The sequence below is a fragment of the Oryx dammah genome, unplaced genomic scaffold (genome assembly GCF_014754425.2).
Source record: "Oryx dammah isolate SB20612 unplaced genomic scaffold, SCBI_Odam_1.1 HiC_scaffold_3, whole genome shotgun sequence".
NCBI lineage: Eukaryota > Metazoa > Chordata > Mammalia > Artiodactyla > Bovidae > Oryx > Oryx dammah.
In genome coordinates, this window is record NW_024070187.1 from 4,829,793 (window position 1) to 4,852,804 (window position 23,012).

At 39.8% G+C, this 23,012-nt stretch overlaps 1 protein-coding gene across 5 annotated transcripts in view; it reads left to right on the plus strand.

Moving 5' to 3' along the window:
- The window catches only part of PRDM5 (PR/SET domain 5), a 264,482-nt gene that overhangs the window by 120,676 nt on the left and 120,794 nt on the right, over nt 1–23,012 (plus strand). For all 5 annotated transcript variants that reach the window (XM_040237380.1, XM_040237381.1, XM_040237377.1 and 2 more), the window contains 2 exons: nt 7,136–7,220; nt 8,721–8,878. In XM_040237380.1, the coding sequence (XP_040093314.1) occupies nt 7,136–7,220; nt 8,721–8,878 (243 nt within the window). The remainder of the gene's footprint in view (nt 1–7,135; nt 7,221–8,720; nt 8,879–23,012) is intronic.

Sequence of the window (23,012 nt, forward strand, 5' to 3'; positions counted from 1 at the left end):
TTCTTCATAAAAATCTCTGTAGATAGATTTAAATCCCACCTGGTGGTGGAATACAGTCTCCAAGTTGTCTCTGCAGAATGTTAACAACGTGGTAGCTCAGTGTAGCTCTTTGTCCATCACAGCATAGCTCCTTCGATTTACCTTTTCTGAATCCACAGGCAGCTTCTACAGACCCCGTTTTTGAGTCTGTTCTTACAGTTGTTGCTCTTTAGTCACTAAGTTGTGTCCTACCTTTGCAACCCCACGTACTGCCCACCAGGCTCCTCTGTCCTGGCAGTTCCGAGGCAAGAGTACTGAAGTGGTTTGCCATTTTCTTCTCCAGGGAATCTTTCCAACCCAGGGGTCAAACCTGCATCCCTTGCATTGGCAGGTGGATTCTTTACCTTTGAGCCACCAGGGAAGCCCCATTTTTGTAGTGGGGTATGTCTAATGTCTAACAGAATTTGGTGGTAGTATTTCACCTAAACAGCAGATAGTAATCTATAAATATGCCACATTTACGTTATAGTCTAGACTCAACATTCAAAAAACTAAGATCATAGCATCCAGTCCTATTACTTCATGGCAAATAGATAGGGAAAAAGTGGAAACAGTGATAGATTTTATATTCTTGGGCTCCAAAATCTCTGCGGATGGTAACTGCAGCCGTGAAATTAAAAGATGCTTGCTCCTTGGAAGAAAAGCTGTGACAAACCTGAGTTCAGTCACTCAGTCATGTATGACTCTTTGTGACCCCATGGACTGCAGCATGCCAGGCTTCCTGGTCCATCATGAAAATTTGCTCAAACTCATGACCTGTGATGTCATCCCACAATCTCATCCTCTGTTGTCCTCTTCTCCTGCCCTCAATCTTTCCCAGCATCAGGGTCTTTTCCAATGAGTCAATTCTTTGCATCACAGGGCCAAAGTATTGGAGTTTCAGCTTCAGCATCAGTCCTTCCAATTAATATTCAGGACTGATTTCATTTAGGATTGACTGATTGGATCTCCTTGGAGTCCAAAGGACTCTCAAGAATCTTCTCCAACACCACAGTTCAAAAGCATCAATTCCTTGGCGCTCAGCTTTCTTTGTAGTCCGACTCTCACGTTCATACATGACCACTGGAAAAACCGTAGCATTGACTGGACAGATCTTCGTTGGCAAAGTAATGTCTCTGCTTTTTAATATGCTGTCTGGGTTGGTCATAGAATTTCTTCTAAGGAGCAAGTGTCTTTTAATTTCATGGCTGCAGTCAACATCTGCAGTGATTTTGGAGCCCCCAAAATAGTCTGTCGCTGTTTCCACCATTTTCCATTGATTTGCCATGAAGTGATGGGACTGGATGCTATGATCTTAGTTTTCTGAATATTGAGCTTTAAGCCACTTTTTCACTCTCCTCTTTCAAACACTTTCATCAAGAGGCTCTTTAGTTCTTCTTCGCTTTCTGCCACAAGGGTGGTGTCATCTGTATATCTGAGGTTATTGATATTTCTCACAGCAGTCTTGATTCCAGCTTGTTCTTCATCCAGCCCAGCCTCTCTCATGATGTACTCTGCATGTAAGTTAAATAAGAAGGGTGACAATATACAGCCTTGATGTACTCCTTTTCCTATTTGGAACCATTCTTTTGTTCCATGTCCAGTTCTAACTGTTGCTTCCTGACCTGCATACAGGTTTCTCAGGAGGCAGGTCAGGTGGTCTGGTATTCCCATCTCTTTAAGAATTTTCCACTGTTGGTTGTGATCCACACAGTCAAAGGCTTTGGCATAGTGAAAAAAGCCAAAGTAGATGTTTTTCTGGAACTCTCTTGCTTTTTTGGTGATTCAGTGAAAGTGGGCAATTTGATCACTGGTTCCTCTGCCTTTTCTAAATCCAGCTTGAACATCTGGAAGTTCACAGGTCATAGTTCACGTATTGTTGAAGCCTGGCTTGGAGAATTTTGAGCATTACTGTCCTAGGTGTGAGATGAGTGCAATTGTGTGGTAATTTGAACATTCTTTGGCATGGCCTTTCTTTGGGATGGGAATGAAAACTGACCTTTTCCAGTCCTGTGGCCACTGCTGAGCTGTCCAAATTTGCTGGTGTATTGAGTGCAGCACTTTCACAGCATCATCTTTTAGGATTTGAAATAGCTCAGCTGGAATTCCATTACCTCCATAGCTTCCTAAGGCCCACTTGACTTCGCATTCTAGGATGTCTGGCTCTAGGTGAGTGATCACACCATTGTCATTTTCTGTGTTGTGAAGGTCTTTTTTGTACTGTTCTTCTGTGTATTCTTGCCACTTCTTCATATCTTCTGCTTCTGTTAGGTCCATACCATTTCTGTCCTTTATTGAGCCCATCTTTGCATGAAATGTTCCCTTGGTATCTCTAATTTTCTTGATGAGATCTCTGGTGTTTTCCAGTCTGTTGTTTTCCTTTATTTCTTTACATGGACCACTGAGGAAGGCTTTCTTACCTCTGTTCTTTGGAACTCTGCATTCAAATGGGTATATTTTTCCTTTTCTCCTTTGCCTTTCACTTCTCTTCTTTTCTCAGCCATTTGTAAGGCTTCCTCAGACTACCATTTTGCCTTTTTGCATTTCTTTTCCTTGGGGATGGTCTTTGATCCCTGTCTCCGGTACAGGGTCATGAACCTCTGTGCATAGTTCATCAGGCACTCTGTCTATCAGATCTAATCCCTTGAATCTATTTGTCACTTCCACGTATAATCATAAGGGATTTGATATAGGTCATACCTGAATGGTCTAATGGTTTTCCCCACTTTTTTAAATTTAAGTCTGAATTTGGCAATAAGGAGTTCATGATCTGAGCCACAGTCAGCTCCCGGTCTTGTTTTTGCTGACTGTATAGAGCTTCTCCTTCTTCAGCTGCAAAACTGACTCAATGGACATGAGTTTCAGCAAACTCTGGGAGATGGTGAAGGACAGGGAAGCCTGGCGTGCTACAGTTAATGGGGTCACAAGAAGCTGGACACGACTTTGACTGAACAACAACTAGACTAATACTTACTATGTCCTGTCCTATATTACAGTAAGATATAGTATGATCCTTCTTGGAACTTATTTAAATTGGGACATCAGATTATGAGTTATTATTCTTCATATCAATTTAGTAAGCTATAAACATTTTATAAAATGCTTTACTTAGCATTAAGCATAATTAGTATCATTGTCACTTTAAATGTGTTTTATTAAACTTTTATAGGAGTTTTGAAAATATCTTCGGTTGAGTTTTCTACTATGAATAAGAGAGTCAACACAAAAGTGCTTTCATGTAAATACTGTATTTTATAATTTTAGAAATATTAAAGTTCAGTTCAGCCCTTAAAAATGTTTCATGTTTTGAAAGCCGTGCACACCCAGTCACGCAGTCATGTCTGACCCTTTGCGACCCCATGGACTGTAGCCCGCTGTGCATCAAATTTTCTAGGCAAGAATACTGGAGTGGGTTGCCATTTCCTTCTCCACAAAAGCAGTGAGAGTTAAGTAACCAATATATTTTGTAGTAGTTTAACAGCTGCCATCAGAGAAGGCAGTAGCACCCCACTCCAGTACTCTTGCCTGGCAAATCCCATGGACAGAGGAGCCTGGTAGGCTGCAGTCCATGGGGTTGCTAAGAGTGGGACATGACTGAGCGACTGACTTCTCTTTCACTTTTCACTTTCATGCATTGGAGAAGGAAATGGCAACCCACTCCAGTGTTCTTGCCTGGAAAATCCCAGGGATGGGGGAGCCTGGTGGGCTGCCGTCTATGGGGTTGCACAGAGTTGGACACAACTGAAGTGACTTAGCAGCAGCAGCAACAGCTGCCAGTTTTTTATGGATAAAGAATTTAAAATTTGTATATATTAATATAAATAGAACATTGAAAATAAAAATAAACTAAATATGTTTTCATTTATGTATGTCTCAGAAGGCATGTCATGAGTTTGTAGCTTGTTATTATAAAAGATATATGTTACAGAGTTTAAGAATATGAATCTGTTCTTATTATCTTTAAACAAACAGTACAGTTCAGTTCAGTTCAGTCGCTCATTCGTGTCCGACTCTTTGTGACCCCATGAATCGCAGCATGCCAGGCCTCCCTGTCCATCACTAACTCCTGGAGTTCACTCAGACTCGCGTCCATCGAGTCAGTGATGCCATCCAGCCATCTCATCCTCTGTCGTCCCCTTTTCCTCCTGCTCCTAATCCCTCCCAGCATCAGAGTCTTTTCCAATGAATCAACTCTTCGCATGAGGTGGCCAAAGTACTGGAGTTTCAGCCTTAGCATCATTCCTTCCAAAGAAATCCCAGGGCTGATTTCCTTTGGAATGGACTGGTTGGATCTCCTTGCAGTCCAAGGGACTCTCAAGAGTCTTCTCCAACACCACAGTTCAAAAGTATCAGCTTGGCATTCAGCTTTCTTCACAGTCCAAATCTCCTTCAGAATGGTTTTAAAACCCCAGCACTAATTCCTAAGCAGTTTCTGCTCTTGAGTCTCTGCTCTAGGAAACCATGATTACCTGTTTTTGCTTGTGGGTCTCTCCAGTCTTGGTCCTGACGTCCTCCTAAGATGGGGAAGAAGCAGGTATATGGACTATATACTTGAGAAATTTGTCATCAGAAGGAGGAGGATTTAGATGGTTTCAAAGCTTTTAACCTGGGGACCTGACAAGTATAAAGTGTTTCCTATAAGTTCTATAGAATCTAAATAACTCTAAAGACCAGGGAAAAACTGAAGACACCCGGTTTTATGAAAGTACACCAGGTTTTTTATACAGGCAGAATTTCCTCAGGGAAATAGGTAAGGTAACAAGAAACTGGGAAAGCTGGGAAGACCCTCCCCAATATTTGAAGTAAGAAAAAGTTTAGGGGTGTAATGCTCCATTCTTTGATAGAGAAGTGATGGGATAGATTTGGTGTTTTTTGAAACCTAGATGGCTCTGTTCTGTTTCTGTGAGGCTCCAACACCCTTGTTGCTTTCTTCTTCACTGAAACGTGTGAGACTTGCCTATATGCGGTGGCTTCTAACCTTGAAGGCAGATGTACAGGATCTTTGATGGCTGAAGATGTGCCCTTTAAAACTGCTTAGACTGAAGGCTTCCCTTCTGTACTGTGTGGTCCTTGCCTTCTGAGTACTTGTGTACATCCCACCCTGTTTTCTGAGGAACCATAGGACTCTTTGGAGCCTGTACAGTTGCCTTCAAGGTTAGAAGCCACCGCATATAAGCAAGGATCTACGTCAGAGTCCAGTGGAATGACTTCATTCTGCTCTGTCTTGTTTATCTTTTCTCTGCTTTTCCCATCTCTGTTCCCTGACTCGCCAAGAATCAGACCTGACAGAAGCAGAAGGCTGATGGCAGCCTCAGACCGCCGTGTGGTTGGGTATACGGTTGAGACACACACTGCAGACTAGGGACCTGTCAGCCTTGCACCAGCTTCTGTTTCCCTTCCCGGTGGCGCCTTCTGCGTGTCCCTGTCTTGAGTGCTTCCACGGTCACTGAGGTCAAGGGAGCCGTTTTCCAGTCCTCCTCTCTTTACTCATTGCTGTCCCAGTTCAGGGTCTCTCCCTTGACTTCTACTCTGGAGTGGCCCTTAGATATTCTGCAAGGATAGCCATAATATATTGGTGTCCTGCAGAAATGGCCAGTGCTTGTGTGGGGTTTAGTTTTGTGAGCTCTACCTTGAATGAGTTTGAAACAAAACCACGACTTCACCAAGACGAGTTTTCAGTCTTCAGCAAAACAGTAGGATGCTCTTCTTCATTGGGATGATCAACAGTTCTAATATTAGGCTGCTTGCAGCACATTGCTCTTTTTACATGCTTATGATAACAAACTAAAGTGCTTTTCATACTGCCTATCCAGTTTCTCTAATTTAGTATCTGGGAGAGAAAGAGCTGAACTTAGTTGTAACCTTTATTTAGCTGGTTGATTGCTAAAGTTATACCCCTTATATATATATATTTTTATGAAACTCATAAAAACTAATAAAACTTGAAGATTTTTAGCCTCCTGTCCTGTGGGAGTATTGTTGTGAGCTACACTCACAGTTTTCAGAATCATATCTTTATCTTTCATGGTAATTAATATTTAGATCTTTACTACATATGTTTAAGTTTTAAGTAGTGTTGACTACTGGAAAGGGAATATTTTTAATGGCAAGTTTTTCCATTCCATTTCCATATCCATTCCAAATATGCCAAATTTTGGCATATTTCCAAGTCTAAATTTGTGTATAACAGAGACTTAGTATATATTAGGTATAATTTTTTGCAGAGTATAAACTTATGTATTTCAGAAACAGGTCATCTGTTTTACATATTTAAATATACAGTTTTACATTTTTTAATGATCATGTTCTACTAGGTAACTTATGTTCATTCAGTTCAGTTCAGTCACTCAGTCGTGTCTGACTCTTTGTGACCCCATGAATCACAGCTCACCAGGCCTCCCTGTTCATCACCAACTCCCAGAGTTTACTCAGACTCATGTCCATCGAGTTGGTGATGCCATCCAGCCATCTCATCCTCTGTCATCCCCTTCTCCTCCTGCCCCCAGTCTCTCCCAGCATCAGGGTCTTTTCCAATGAGTCAACTCTTTGCATGAGGTGGCCAAAATATTAGAGTTTCAGCTTTAGCATCAGTCCTTCCAATGAACACCCAGGACTGATCTCCTTTAGGATGGACTTGTTGGATCTCCTTGCGGTCCAAGGGACCCTCAAGAGTCTTCTCCAACACCACAGTTCAAAAGCATCAATTCTTTGGCATTCAGCTTTCTTCACAGTCCAGCTCTCACATCCATACAAGACCACAGGAAAAACCATAGCCTTGACTAGACAGACCTTTGTTGGCAAAGTAATGTCTCTGCTTTTGAATATGCTATCTAGATTGGTCATAACTTTCCTTCCAAGGAGTAAGCATCTTTTAATTTCATGGTTGCAGTCACCATCTGCAGTGATTTTGGAGCCCCCCAAAATACAGTCTGACACTGTTTCCACTGTTTTCCCATCTATTGCATTTTCATTTCTTATATAGGATAATGTGAACAAATCAGGGTTGAATTATAATGCATAGTTTAGGTATTGTAATGGCAACTGTCCACATGTTTATACTTGAGTCCTATACAGTTTTGTGGCTCAGCCAGTTAACTGTTAATTTACCCTTTGGCAGATTCATGAGATATTTGATTGTCAAGAATGTATGAAGAAATTCATTTCAGCTAATCAGCTAAAGCGTCATATGATCACCCACTCAGGTAAAACACATATTTTTCCATTTATACTGAAATCTATACAAAAGCTTCACCTTGTCATTTTTAGGAGCTCTGAAAGGGGGGTAATCAGGAGACCTGGCTATTAGTTCTGGCTTGGCTACTGACTGACCACATGATTCTGAACAAGTTACTTAACTTCTCTAGACCTTAGTTTATTTCTGAAGCAAATGTGGTTGGACTAAATGAAATAAAAAATCTTCAGATTTATCATTTAATTTGTTACGTACTCCTATGACTGAAGCTGAAGTTCCAATACTTTGCCCACCTAATGCAAAGAGCTGACTCACTGGAAAAGACCCTGATTCTGGGAAAGATTGAAGGCGGGAGGAGAAGGGGATGACAGAGGATGAGATGGTTGGATAGCATCACCAACTCAATGAACATGTGTTTGACCAAGCTCTGGGAGATCGTGAAGGTTAGGGAAGCCTGGCATGCTGCAGTCCATGGGGTCACACAGAGTCGGACACCACTGAGTGACTGAACAATAGCAACAAATCCTCCTTAAGCCTTAGTTTTCGTGTTCTTCATCTGTGTAAAGATATCCTACCTTTCAGAATTGCTGTGCAGGTTAAATGAGGTCATCTATGTACCCTGCTAGCAGAGTGTCTGACATTTAGCAGGGATTCAATAATCAGAGTCCCAACATTTCTAGATATGTTCACATTGTAACTAAGGTACTAATAAATGTTAATGAGAAATTTACAAATACATTTTCAGAATCTTAAGTTTTCAAAGCTGTAATTTCATTTTAAGCATGTTTGAATGAAAGGTCTGTTATACAGACTTAAAAACATCCAGCTCTGAAAGTAACTTTTGCTTAATGAAGTCTCTGAAGTTTAGAATGTCTGTACTTTGAGGCCACTGAATTCAGGATGTATTTGAATAGCCACTTTATCTGGAGACAGATACAGATATTTTTGGCAAATGAAAATAGAAGATCAAAAACCGGTGGCCTTCAGATATGCTTTGCTTGAAAAATCTAGTTGTCAACATTACATGGATATTGTATACGTATGGATTTTACACAGCAACCTAAGTGTGTCATTCCTGCTGAGATTGGAAGCTTGGCCTCATGGGACCCTTGGCCGTGCAGGAGGCAGGTCTGTCTTTTACTTCCATCTCTGTCAGACCACTTGCCCTTCACGTTTGGAATTGTGACCCTGACTTCAGCTCATACCAGTCAGCAGGGTTTTCATCTGGAAGTAGAATTTTTTCCTTGAATTAAAATTTCATCTTTATACCTAAGCTACTTTATATATTTAGTTGGCAGAATATGTCAGTAAAAGAGCAAGCTCATGTTCTGTGTGTGAGTTTTGAGTTGGCTCACATATCTAATGGATTGGGTAATAGACTTTTTTCCAGTTGTTTGAATGATATTTTTGTTGACTTGTCCATAATAATTAATAATGCAAAGAAGGCTGTTTCCCTTTTTATCCTTTACCTGTATAGATATGAAATTGTCTCCACTCATTTTTTTTATAGAAAAACGACCCTATAATTGTGAGATTTGTAATAAATCTTTCAAGAGGCTTGACCAAGTGGGTGCCCACAAAGTGATACACAGTGAAGATAAACCTTACAAGTGCAAGCTCTGTGGAAAGGGGTTTGCTCACAGAAATGTTTACAAGAATCACAAGAAGGTAAAAGCTTGTTAATATTGTTATAAATGTGTTTGCTGGTTGGTCGATACAATTATCAGTTGTTTATCTTTTAAAGAAGTTTTGAATGTCTGAGACATATCTGAAGTTGTACATATGAAATAATTGGAGAATATCTTGCTTCTGCTTTCTAACCACTTGGGCCATCAACACTGTGGCTTTGTATCTGTCTAAATTCTCTTCTGAGATGATTCTCCTAACAAGCAAAGTGTTATCCAGTGTTTTCCAGCATTGTAATAATTGCAAAATCTTCCCTTCCTTCTTTAAAGTTTGACACTCTTGTTCATATTACCATTTGGAAATCCTCTTTGTCTGTGGTGCCATTTTAGCAACTTTGCTAGGTCTTCTGCCAACTTCTCTGAACGCTTCTTTGGTCTCTGAGTTACCAAGGGTTTCTCCTGGATGCTTTGGCTGTAGGCTTATTCTGTGTCCTCTATGTCAAGTACATCTATGAATTATGCTGCAAACTCTGTACTTACGAATTCCAAATGATTTATTTTGTTAATCTGAAGCTTTAGGCTTGCACTTGTCACTACTTGTTTGATATATAACTGGGCATCTTTTTGACCTAATGAATTTAGCATACTCAAGATAATGATTTCCCTGGTGGCTCAGTGGTTAAGAATCTACCTTCAATGCAGGAGACCTGGGTTCAATCCCTGGGTCGGGAAGATCCCCTGGAGAAGGAGATGGCAGCCCACTCCAGTATTCTTGCCTGGAAAATTCCATGGAAAGCAGAGCCTAAGCAGGCTGTATTCCATAGGGTTGCAAAGAATTGGACACGACTAACGCACATACAGATTACTTCACTTTTGGAAGTGTCTGTTAATTTCTGTTAATAACAAAAGCATGTATTTATCCCTATCTCTTTATTTAATTTTAACCCTTTTTTAGAATTAGTAGCTAATTCTTAAAGATTCTGCCCTCTCCATTGTCTTACCATCTTCATAATCATTGCTTACCATTTTCACATCCTGGTCATGTCTCATTTTCTTCCCTTTAATAGCCATTTCATTCAGCTTCTTGATATTTAATCACTTCTTACTTATTCAGACAACTAGATAAATCATCCCAAATCACAGCTCTATCACTCTTGTACCAGCACTTATGTACAGTCTGTCTTCTTTTCCCTGTCTCTTGGGTTCTCAGCACCATGACCCCAGCTTCCTTTTCCAGCTTTTTGTTCTCTTATTTTCTGCTCAAGCCATATCAACTCAGCATGACTTCTCTAGCTTCTCAGCATGATCTCCCTCGCTTCCCTCCTTTGTAGTAAAACTCTCAAGTTATAATCTCGTATTTCCTCTATTGATTTCTGTTTGCATTTCCTACACTTTACTGTTACTCAAGTTATTTCAGAATGTTAGTTTTATCTAATCTATTTTCTGTAGATAGTAAATAACGTTTGAATTGAACTCAGGAAATCTGTGCAAAGATAGTCAACATCTTAGAAATGTGTGTTTAAATTTGTGATGTGATAAACACTTGCTTATTAATTTTGGTTGACATATTTCATGATGGTATTAAGCAACATACATATATATTTTCAAAGAGCTTCTTACCTTTTTATTTGCAATATTCCATTGTAATTATAGTTATTTTAGTATTTATTGGGACTTTCCAAACATATAATTTTATCTGTTTTGAAATCATTTAAGAAGTTATGATACCAATTTCAGCTTCAGTCTAAAAAGAAAAAAAGGCAGATTAATGAAAGAATAAATAGAGTTAATTGATGGTGTACCAAATCATCTCTGCCTAATTTCTTGCTGACTGCCCTTATGTTTAACTCAAGCGTTGTATGTTCAGAGGCAGGACCACATTCATTACTGCTGCTTTGGAATTACATGCCTATTAAAAATTATCTGGCTAGTTTCCTCCTCAGTCTCTGGAACCCTCTTGTTCCTTTCTTTGATGAATCTGATCTCCCCACATTTACAAGGTTTTCACAGTTTGGCTTGTATTATATGCCATATGGGAATTTGGCACAGGATCTTTGTACCATCTCTCATACTTTTAGCCATAAATCATATGAAAGCAGTAATGATGTCTTGGGAAGGATAGAAGCAACGATGCCTGTAATTTCCAAAGTGGAAAGCACATTCAGTCCTGCTGTGGACAATGTGCTTCTCACTGTGTTATGATCCTAGGATGTATTTGGTATGTGGACAGTTGTGCTTCTCACTGTGTTGTGATCCTAGCATGTATTTGGTATGGTTACTGAAAATGTCTAAAATATTTATTAAAAGTTATGATTAAAGAAGCAAATCAACTTTTTCTTCCAGCATTATTCATTAATGGCCAGCTACAAAAATAAAAAGTAAAAATATGCAAGGAAAGCAGGAAAAAAGGTCATTAAAAGAACGATCTTCATCATGTAACGTGACCAAAGTTGGTTATTTTAAATGAATTATTCTTTGGGGTTTTGATTATGTAACCTGTGCATTTTTATTATAGCTATTTGATTTATTTGGTCGATTCTTTTACATATAGATTTGCATGAAAAGGGAATATTTCATTATGATTATGACAACATGGCATGCAGTTTTGAAGGAGTGATTTTTTTTTTATAAGGGGTGATGAGTGATGGGGAATGTTGGGCATTGAGAGACTGCTTTTTCTGTTTTAAGAAAGGTTTTATTTTTTATCAGATTAGCAGTCAAGTTATAAAAGATATGCATTTGTTTGTTTGTTTTTGGCTGCATCTTGTCTTCATTGTGGCAGGTGGAACCTTCTGTTCTAGTGCACTGGTTTCTCTCTAGTTGTGGCAGGGGTTTAATTGCCCTGTGTCATTAGTTTTGCAACCAGGGATTGAACCTGTGTCCCTGCATTGGAAGGCAGACTCTTAACCACTAGACCATCAGGGAAGTTCTGAAGGAGTGATTTCTGTTTCTAAACCTTAGTTACGTGTTCCATCATCTTGGACTTCCCTGGTGGCTCAGATGGCAGAGAATCTGCCTATAGAGCAGGAGACCTGGGTTTGATTCCTGGATCGGGAAGATCCCCTGGAGAAGGGAACCACAATCCTCTCCAGTATTCTTGCCTGGAGAATCCCAAGGACAGAGGATCCTGGCAGGCTACAAGTCCATAGAGTCACAAAGAGATGGATATGTCATCTTGCCAGTTATATAAGCTCAGTAGGTCAGAATTAGTTTTTCTTTTCTGTAATCCTCTGTGACAATCACTTAAACCTTATTACAAGGTTAAATGATTTTTTTAGGGTCTACCTAAAATTAAGATTGTTTATCTGGACCCAACTATATTCTGTAACTTTTAAAATCACAATTGGACAGACGCCTCAGAACTGCAGGAAACAGAAACTAGTTATTCTTCAACCTCTATTTGTCCCTATCAAAGTTAATGCAAAGCCAAATTGAGAGGAGTGTAAGTACTCTCCTCCTCCTGTGGTGGGTGGCATGTCTAGGTGGCCTGAACCATCTTGATCCTGGAGCTGGTACTACTTGCTTGATGATGGAAATGAGTACAGAGAGGTTTTGTCCTGATTAAGTTCATAAACAAGCTCTTTGGGGGGCAGAGCTGCATCTATTCAAATAAAAGACCTTTGTTCCTAACATTTTACATAGCCTTCCAGGGATGAACACTAGAGGCCCACGAAGGATTCTGGTCACAAACCTCTCTGAAAATAATTCCATTGGGCATCTTATATTAATATCTCATCCAGTGATTTCCCAGTTCTGGGCCATGACTGCTTTGTGGGTCTTGAAATAATTTACTGGGTCATCCATAGCCATTACAAAAATAGAATAGAAAATATGAGAAGAGTCATTTGGTGGCTCAGACGGTAAAGCGTCTGCCTGCAAAGCAGGAGACCTGGGTTCGATTCCTGGGTCAGGAAGATCCCCTGGAGAAGGAAATAGCAATCTACTCCAGCACTCTTGCCTGGAAAATCCCATGGATGGAGGAGCCTGATAGGCTACTGTCCATGGGGTTGCAAAGAGTCGGACACGACTGAGTGACTTCACTTTCACTTTCACTTTAATGAAATAATACATGAGTGTGTGAGCAGCTGTACATATGTATATCTTTTTGATATAAAAATTATATTTTTGGTCATAATCAAACAGTTTGAAAAACTCTGCAAGTCAGGCTTTGCTCAGGTCATGTTTTATTAAACCTTAAAAAAAAAGGACAAATCTCTCCATAAAGAAATCATGGAGTCGATTCTAAAACCATAACATGTGGCATAAATTTTACATAATAAAAAAATCTTTGACAGTTAAGGAAGGTGCCAAGTTGTAGATTGAAAGACAGTTGTTCAGTTTTTCCATCACAACCACTTTTTCCTTCAACTTTGCATCAAATTTCTCTTCTTCAAGTGAGCTGTAGGTGAAGTAGCTGGTGGCTCACTTAGTATATATCCAGAATTACCTGTTTTTGTGATCGAGAAAGCATGTTCACAGTGATGAGACACTTAAACTAAGGGGCATGTAGGAACTGAATTTGAAAGAGAGAAACAACAGATACAGGTGTTTCTCTGAAGCTTGTTTAGCTAATGGCAAATTGCTTACCATATTTAAATTGTTTTTCTTAGATGGATATTGAGATAGCATTGTATAGTTCCCAATGTAAACACCGTATTTCCTGTAACTAGACAGTAAACTTTGAAGACAGACGCTCGACACACAGCACCTACTTGACCTGATAGTGCTTTGAATGTGGCAGACACTTTCTGAATGAATAAAGGTTTGTGAAAAGATTATCCCAAATAAGATTTAATGTTCTTAGTTATAGTAGTTGCGATATGAGAAGTGATTTCTCTAAATCTATATTTGTAATATGTGTTGCATCATTTTTGCCTCTCTGAGCACTCTCTCTCTCGACTTTATGAGCATGCTAGTGATCAGTGATAACACTGAAAAATTACTGTCGTATTCCTTCTGCGCTGGCTTTATCAGCCCAAGATATCTCAGAACTCTTCAGACCTTTCATTCGAAGATGACTGCACTGATTTAATTTTCTGAACCCTTTTCTGGCTCTGAGTTAGATATTTGAAGTGTAGCTCACTTACTGCCAAATCAGTGATGAACCTTTATCCTCTGAGGAGCTTTAATAGAGGAACCTTCCTCCTGACTTGCTTCTACTTCCTCCACTCCCCCAAACCCCAAATATTAACTGAAGAACCATGAGCTAAAGACTGTACCTTGGTGCTTGCCAGAACAAAAGCATCGCTTGTTGCTCTTCAAAGCTTTCTTCCCCCTGGCTCCTGTAGGCACAAGGCCTTGCCTCCCAAACCTCTAGCCTCTGATTCTTGCCTGTGCCTGAAAGGTTCAGGCCGCCTCCTCACCTCCAGAGCTCACCCTATGTGGAATATCGCCTTTGCTGTCTGCTCTTTACCAGCCTAGCCCAGCCCAGGGTTTTGAGTTCACCTCACTTGACCTGCTTAATTGAGTGCACACCAGTAGCCTTCTTAAAACCACAAAGGGAAATGTTCTATTTTAAAAATTAATTTTGTTTTGCTTATTTTCATTTGTAGCAGACATTGTAGGAAAATAACCCCCAGAGGGCCCGCATGAATGCATGGGTGGTCAGGTGCACAGTTTAGGTGAGAATCCTGCCCACCGCATGTCAGTGAGGGCCTGGAAGGGACTGCGCAGGCTCACCTGATGGCCCTGGCTTTCCCCAAGTATGGTAAAGACCGTACCCTTGTACAAACTATTTGTTCATTATTACGCATCTGCTTCTATATTTAAAGGCTGGTGATCCTCGTACCTAGAGGATGTTTTCTAGTCTTCAGTAAAATCCAGTGTTTATCCTCAGCATAAGGCCTTTGACATGCTTTAAGTCATTGTCATGGATTGGAGTAGGGCATATTAGAAATGGGAAGGTGTAAGTTAGAGGTGGTTAGGTGACTGAGTTGGGAAGGTAGGGAAGAAACTGGGAAAGGTGACCATTGAAATGAGAAAGAGAACAGAAGACAGCCTGGAGTGTGAGGTTGGATGGGAAGTTTTCAAATGCAGTAATAACTACAGAGCACCTCCTTCACCATAGTGAATGGCCAGGAACTTCCACTCTGCACACTGGTGTTTCTGTGTAAGAGGTTGTTCTTTTGGGTGCAGCTTAGGAAAAAAAAAAAACTGGAAAATTCTTAAAGAGATGGGAATACTACACCACCTTAGCTGCCTCCTGAGAAATGTGTATGCAGGTCAGGAAGCAACAGCTAGAACTGTACATGGAACAACAGACTGGTTCCAAATAGGAAAAGGAGTATGTCAAGGCTTTATATTGTCACCTTGCTTATTTAACTTATATGCAGAGTACATCATGAGAAACACTGGGCTGGAGGAAGCACAATCTGGAATCAAGATTGCCGGGAGAAATATAAATAACCTCAGATGTGCAGATGACACCACCCTTACGGCAGAAAGGGAAGAACTAAAGAGTCTCTTGATGAAAGTGAAAGAGGAGAGTGAAAAAGTTGGCTTAAAGCTCAACATTCAGAAAACTAAGATCAGGGCATCTAGTTCCATCTCTTCATGGGAAATAGATGGGGAAACAGCGGAAACAGTGGCTGACTTTACTTTTTTGGGCTCCAAAATCACTGCAGATGGTGATTGCAGCCATGAAATTAAAAGATGCTTACTCCTTGGAAGAAAAGTTATGACCAACCTAGATAGCATATTAAAAAGCAGAGACATTTCTTTGCCAACAAAGGTCTGCCTAGTCAAGGTTATGGTTTCTCCAGTGGTCATGTATGGATATGAAAGTTGGACTATAAAGAAAGCTGAGTGCCAAAGAATTGATGCTTTTGAACAGTGGTGTTGGAGAAATCTCTTGAGAGTCCCTTGGACTGCGAGGAGATCCAACCAGTCCATTCTAAAGGAGATCAGTCCTGGGTGTTGATTGGAGGGACTGATGCTGAAGCTGAAACTCCAATACTTTGGCCACCTCATGTGAAGAGCTGACTCATTGGAAAAGACCCTGCATGCTGGGAAAGATTGAGAGCAAGAGGAGAAGGGGACGACAGAGGATGAGATGGTTGGATGGCATCACCAACTCTATGGACACGGGTTTGGGTGGACTCCAGGAACTGGTGATGGACAAGGAGGCCTGTTGTGCTGCGGTTCATGGGGTCACAAAGAGTTGGATGCAACTCAGTGACTGAACTGAACTGAAAATCACTGCAGATGGTGACTGCAGCCATGAAATTAAAAGATGCTTGCTCCTTGGAAGAAAAGCTTTGACCAACCCAGACAGCATATTAAAAAGCAGAGACATTACTTTGCCCACGAAGGTCTGTCTAGTCAAAGCTATATTTTTTCCAGTAGTCATGTATGGATGTGAGAATTGGACTCTAAAGAAAGCTGAGCACTGAAGAACTGATGATTTTGAACTATAGTGCTGGAAAAGACTCTTGAGAGTCCCTTGGACTGCAAGGAGATCCAACCAATCCATCCTAAAGGAAATCAGTCCTGAATATTCATTGGAAGGACTGATGCTGAAGCTGAAACTCCAGTACTTTGGCCACCTGATGTGAAGAGCTGACTCATTTGAAAAGACTCTGATGATGGGAAAGATTGAAGCTGGGAGAAGAAGGGGTCGACAGAAGATGAGATGGTTGGATGGTATCACTGAGTCAACGGACATGAGTTTGAGTAAGCTCAGGGAGTTAGTGATGGACAGGGAAGCCTGGCGTGCTGCAGTCCAGGGGGTTGCAAAGAGTCGGACACAACTGAGTGACTGAACTGAACTGGAGAAAACACTGCTGCCCATCTGGGAGAAAAGGATATTTAAATGTAAATGGTTTTATGACACAAGTATCGTTCAAGACCTTATTCTTTGCCTTAACATTAGACTTGGCGAGTGTTTCGGGTAGATTCATATAACGCTATTCATTTTTTATGACCATCACTATTTGATACTTCAGTGAACATCGTTTTACATAAAACTTGGTAAATTTGCCAAGAGTATTTATGCAGGTAGATCTTAAGTATGGAGTGTATAGGTCAGATAACAAGTTTACTTTAAATTTTGATCACTCCTGCCTAGCTGTCTTCTGAAAAAGCTCTATTTTCACTTAGCAATGATGAAAGTGCCCTTTATCTGTGTCGCCACAATTGTCTATTTTATCAGCCTTTTTTTCGGTCTGAAAATTGACAAGTGATATTTCATCGCATTTTAGCAATACCAGGTGTAATTCTATTCTTTTTATGTTTGTTTTCCATTTCTTCTGAGAAATGCTGGTAGGTACTCTGTCCTTTTTCTCCTGGCCTATTTGGTTGCTCTTCATTGATTTCTAGCAGCCCTATAAAGATGAATATTAGTACTTTGCTGTTTTTGTTTGTAATATTTCCCCCCATCTATCAACTTGCAGTTTTTGAATAAAGTTTTACATTTTTATATATTCAAGTATAACATGGATTGTGAGTTTTATGACTTCTGAGTATAGCTCCTGAATTTTATGTCTTATTTAGAAAACTTTCCTTTTCCAAGATGATGCAAATATTCACTAATGCATTTAAAAGTTTTGTTTCTTTTTTAATTGGTATTTTAATCCATCAATACTTTATTTTTAGGTATGGTGTTTGAAATATTGCTTCATAACTGAGCTATTGTGATGAATGCCTCTCATAAAAATAAATCTATTTTTGCACTCCATTCTGTCCCATTTAATCTGTATTCTCTTGCAATATCAGAGTATTTTAATAGTTGCAGTTTATAATGTTTTTTAATATCTTTTGAGCAAAGACTGATTTGTAGTTCCCTTTTTCAAAATTCTCTTACATGGTGTTTGGGAAAGTTAATGTTAATAAGCAGACATCTTATCACCACTTCCTTTTTATCTTCCTGGAAATCAACATTGTATATTAAAAAACAGCTCCTCGTGACAGAAATTCTTCATATATACTCTTGCTCTTGTGAATTATTTGGTTCAGAAATGTTCAGGGTAGAAAAAGCAGGAAGGAAAAAGAGTTCATTATCCTCTGTTATTGTTAGATTCTCCATTACCAGTATATTTCTTATTTTTTCATGTGTTAAAACATTTAATTTCATACAACCTTGAGATCCTTCCTTTATCCCTTCCATTTCTGTTCTACCTGAAATTCTGCCAGGCTTGGGTCGACCTGTTTTCCAGCCCAAAGGATCTGTTAGAAGATTAAGTAAAAGAGGATTGAGAAAACAACTCAGGTTAGCCATAGCAATGGTACCCCACTCCAGTACTCTTGCCTGGGAAATCCCTTGGACAGAGGAGCCTGGTGGGCTGCAGTCCATGGGGTTGCTAGGAGTCGGGCACGACTGAGCAACTTCACTTTGACTTTTCACTTTCATGCATTGGAGAAGGAAATGGCAACTCACTCCAGTGTTCTTGCCTGGAGAATCCCAGGGACGGGGAAGCCTGGTGGGCTGCCGTCTGTGGGGTCACACAGAGTCGGACACGACTGAAGCGACTTAGCAGCAGCAGCAGCCATAGCCTGGACTTAGTGATGGTTACACTCAGAGAGAAAAAAAAAACCTTTGGAGATAAAGTCTGTGACCCATAGAGCATAGCAAACGGGGGAGGGAGATTTAGCATGAGGGCAGGCAGTATAGTTATGTGAACCCTCAATACACAAGGTAATGAATTTTAAGTAATGCAAAAATATTAGGGAGTAGGTAGTATAAATTTAGAAGCTAAGTTAAATGGAAAATTATCACATTTTTAAAAAAGAGATACTCTTCTCTCTACTATAGCAATTTGTATTATACTAGAAAATGCCTGGGGCTTCTCTGGTGGCTCAGAGGTTAAAGCGTCTGCCTCCAGTGCGGGAGACCTGGGTTCGATTCCTGGGTCGGGAAGATCCCCTGGAGAAGGAAATGGCAATCCACTCCAGTATTCTTGCCTGGAGATTCCCATGGATGGAGAAGCCTAGTAGGTTATAGTCCACGGGGTCGCAAAGAGTCGGACACAACTGAGCGACTTCATCTCACCTCAGAAAATGCCTGAACCAATGAAAATGAGAAATGTACAAATGAGAACTATATGTTATAATTAAGATATGCTGAAGTACAGTATTCTCAGTAAGAAATAGGCTTTGAACCTAATATCCCATATTGAATGTTTTATATTTAAAGTTAGAAACTATAATCAGTTTAGAATCAAGCTCTGATCTTTTGACTTAGTTTGCATCTGTGTTGTGTTGAAAATAGCTTTGCTTAGTTTTTATGAAGGTTTCAATTGAGACTATGTCCTCTAGTGATGTTGACAGAGAATTGGGTAGTGGTTTAAATATATGTGTGTGTATGTACGCATGCGCGCACACACACACAGAAGCATTTTACTTTCTATCCCAAATATTTGGATCCTGTTGTCATCCTATGTTCTCTTTATCTGTTACTTTCTAGGAATTTGTACTATAAGAAAACTATTTCCTGTAGAAGGACGGGTATTAAATTTTAGAGAGGGTAATTTTTAGATGGGACTGGAGTTGATCCATTGTTGTGTATGCGTCTGTTTCTGCTTTAGGAATCTGTACTCATTTCTCTTTGGATGTCACATAAAGTTCAATGCGTGATTACCAGTTTATCTAGGCATGTTTCCTAGCAAACAAGTTGTCCACCAGAGAAGGCGGTATAGCTGCTGTGATATCTTACATATGAGTCATACACACGAGGACACCTACTTAATGCAGAAAATTCTGATTCACAGTTACTGTGATGCATCTGAAAGCTGTGTCTTCCTGAATAAAGCTAAAGACGTCTGTTAGCCGGACAGTTTCTGAAGGACGTGGTTGCTGTCTCCAGACACCCAAAGAGCTTCATTTGGAGGAGAGAATAACTTGTTCTGTATGGTACTAGCACAGTTGTAGTAAGTAGTGGCTGTACAGAGGCAGAACTTCTAGACTGAGGGCCAAACCTGCAGGCCTGAAAAGTCACGTGTTCAACGCCGTGGTTGCTAGAGGCAGCCTTGGTTAAGAGATATGCAGGGGAGTACCTTGAGTGGGAGCCTTAAATTGCTACTCTCCAAGAAAGACTTCATCTGCAAGCCTGGGATTCTTTCCTCTTTCCACAAATTCCCTTTGCCTTAATCAGGCTAGGTAGTTGGCCCTTTGTGTCTGCACGTTCCACATTGATGCATTGAATCAAACTGCAATGGAAAGTCTTTGGGAAAAAATTTCAAAGTTTCCAAACAATAGAACTTGAATTTGCTGTGCACTGGCAACTATTTACACGGTGTTGATATTAGATATTGTAAATAATCTAGTGGTGGTGGGTTAATTTCTGAGTTCTGTCCAACTTTTGAGATCCCATGGACTGTCGCTTGCCAGGCCTCTCTGTCCATGGGATTCTCCAGGCAAGAGTACTGGAGCAGGTTGCCATTTTCCTTCTTCAGTGGATCTTCCTGACCCAGGAACCAAACCCAGGTCTCCTGCATTACAGGTGGCTTCTTTACCAGCTGAGCCACCTGGGAAGCCCACAAGCAATCCAGAGATGATTTTAAATGTATGAGAGGACATGCATAGTTTGTATGCAAATACTGTGCCATTTTGTCTAAGGGACCTGTGTATCCGCAGACTTTGGTGGCCTCTCGGGTCCTGGCGCCAGTCCCCTGCAGGTCCAGAGGGAGGGTGTACCATGGACTGTGGGCACCTCCGTAGCTGGTGCCTTGGGCTTATGGCTTTGTACTAATAAGTTGTGGCTTTCCAGCAATGAAAAGGCTGGGCTTGGCTCTTTGAGGCTGTCCTATAGGAACATCACCTGGATTTTATATCTAAACTTCTCTGTGTGAAATGAGTTACCTTTTCCTGTACGAAGAGACTGATGTCTTCGATATTTCTTCAGGTTCTATTCATTTTTGTGAGGAGGAGTTCTTTTAAGGAAGTCAATTGTTAAGTCTTACAGTAAAAATTTAATCCACAGACATTATAAATAGCCGGATGACATAGGTTTTATGTAGCCTTAGGTTTGTTATGTGACCCAGTGGAACAGCAATATATTTACGATATGCAGACTTCAGTAATGAGATTTTTTAAAGAATAGTTTTTACACATATACCCCTGGAATATTTTTCCAGTTTTGTTTTATCTCTGTTTGTTTTCTCTGAAAGAAATGTCATTTCCAGTAGTATTGTTAATTCTGGAGCAGTATAGATCACTTATAGTGAAAGTTACCATTTTTAAAATTGAATGGGCCTGATAAAAATGTTAATCTGCTCTCATGAAATTAATGTTTGGTTGGAGTGGCTAGAAATGTGATAATTTGTTAACTGTTCTATAAAATTATGTTATAAAGTTTATGAAGCATTTTGAGACATTTTATCAAGTGTTATAAATAGTGCAACACATTTTCTTATGTACTTTCTACATCTGCAACAATAATCAGACATGGGGCATAAAAGATAAATTTCATCTTACTACTTCATGGAGTAGTTCATTTGTTACGTCATCAGATAGTGGTTTCTCAATGACCTGGCATTTAAAAGGAGGATGTTCTGTAACTCAAGGATAATGTGATTAATAAGTTGGTGGAAAGTTTGGCACCTTGTTAGATGAAAAATTGAAGGGTAAGACACCTTTTAAAAGGTATAATTTTATTTGGTAATTGTAAATGTTTCTTGGAGACGTCTTCTGTCAACAACTTACAGGCATTTCACTACGGCCTCAGTTAAGTGAGACTGAATGCTGAGACTTTCATAAGTTATACCATCACAGCTTTGTGGTGTTGGGTGCTGGGATCTTTTTAACAGATAGTTTATTCACCAGGCTCTGCACTGACAGCTTACTACTTGGAACATGCTGTTGAGTTCAGGCCAGTATCTAGCTGTCGAGGCTCTGGTTTGGTTCACATAGATCCAAGGCATCATGCTGTCCCCAGTTCTTTCATCATCAAGCAACTAAATTATATCCACAGGTTGTTTTGTCCTTGATTTAGAGAAAGAGAAAGAAAGGGTTGGTGTGGAACATATTTTTAGAAGATTAAATCAACCCTGCTTTCCAGTGGGGATGCTCTAAACATGAAAGTTTCCTTCTGTTTATAATGACATCATCTACTTATTGTAGAAAAATTAGAACATCAAAGAAAGGTCTGAAGAAGATAGCAAAACTTCTGTCAAATACCGCTGTCCACTTTACTATGCAAACCCTCAGAAGTGTTTTGTAAAACATCTTCCTAGACCCTGTTCTCCATGAGTATGTATGTGCCATAAATAGTATTCTATTAGATAATGCTTTGCATTGTGCTTTTGACAACTCAAAATATGTTATGGAAGCTTTTCCATATCAAAGAAAAAGTATTTATGTAATAATCACTAGAATTTAGTTAACTAGGTTTATGTCTATCAGTGGACATTTATGAGTTTTCCTTTTTAAACAAATGTAAAAATTGTCATATATATATTTATAAAGGGAATTGATTTGTCGAAAGGTATACACGCATTTATCATTTTGTAAATAGAGCCACACTGCACTCAGAAAATGTACATTCCCGTCTACCAGATGTGAGATTACTTGGTCTTACCCTTTAGTCAACACCAAATAATGTCTGTATTCTTCACTTTTGCCAGTCTGATAGACCACAGGTCATATTTTGTTTTAAAATTTTCATTCTCTAACTGTATTCATAGCTTGAAACACGAATACTGTATGTACTATGATATCCCCAAGTTTTATACCCATTGTAATGCAGACGTGAAATATTCAGCTGCCTGTTGACATCTCTTAATAGTCATCTGAAGGTGTCCAAAATCAAACCCCTTATCTTTTACCCAAGCTTGTTCCTTTCTTGCTCTTTCATGTATTAGTTCGTAGAAGTTCATATATAGTTCATATAAGTTATACTAGTTTCATATAAAGTGGACAGTGGTATTTGACAGAATACTACCATTGCTGAGGTCACAATTTTGGAGGCAGGCTTGCTTTCTTCTTTCTGTGTCTTATGTTCCATATCCAAGTCCCTCTGAAAGCCTGCTTGCTTTCATAATATATCCAGAAGCCCCCTACTTCTGTTCAGATTAGTGGCTGCCCCCCTGGTGTAGGTCTTAATCACCTCTTGCTCACTTTATTGCTATTGCTTCTCTAGTGTCTCTGCTTTTGCTTGTCTCCCTTGCACCCTCCTCTCAGCAGCCACCTTATTAGCATTCTAAATGCCAAGTGAATCATACCTCTTACCTGCTCAAAATACATTA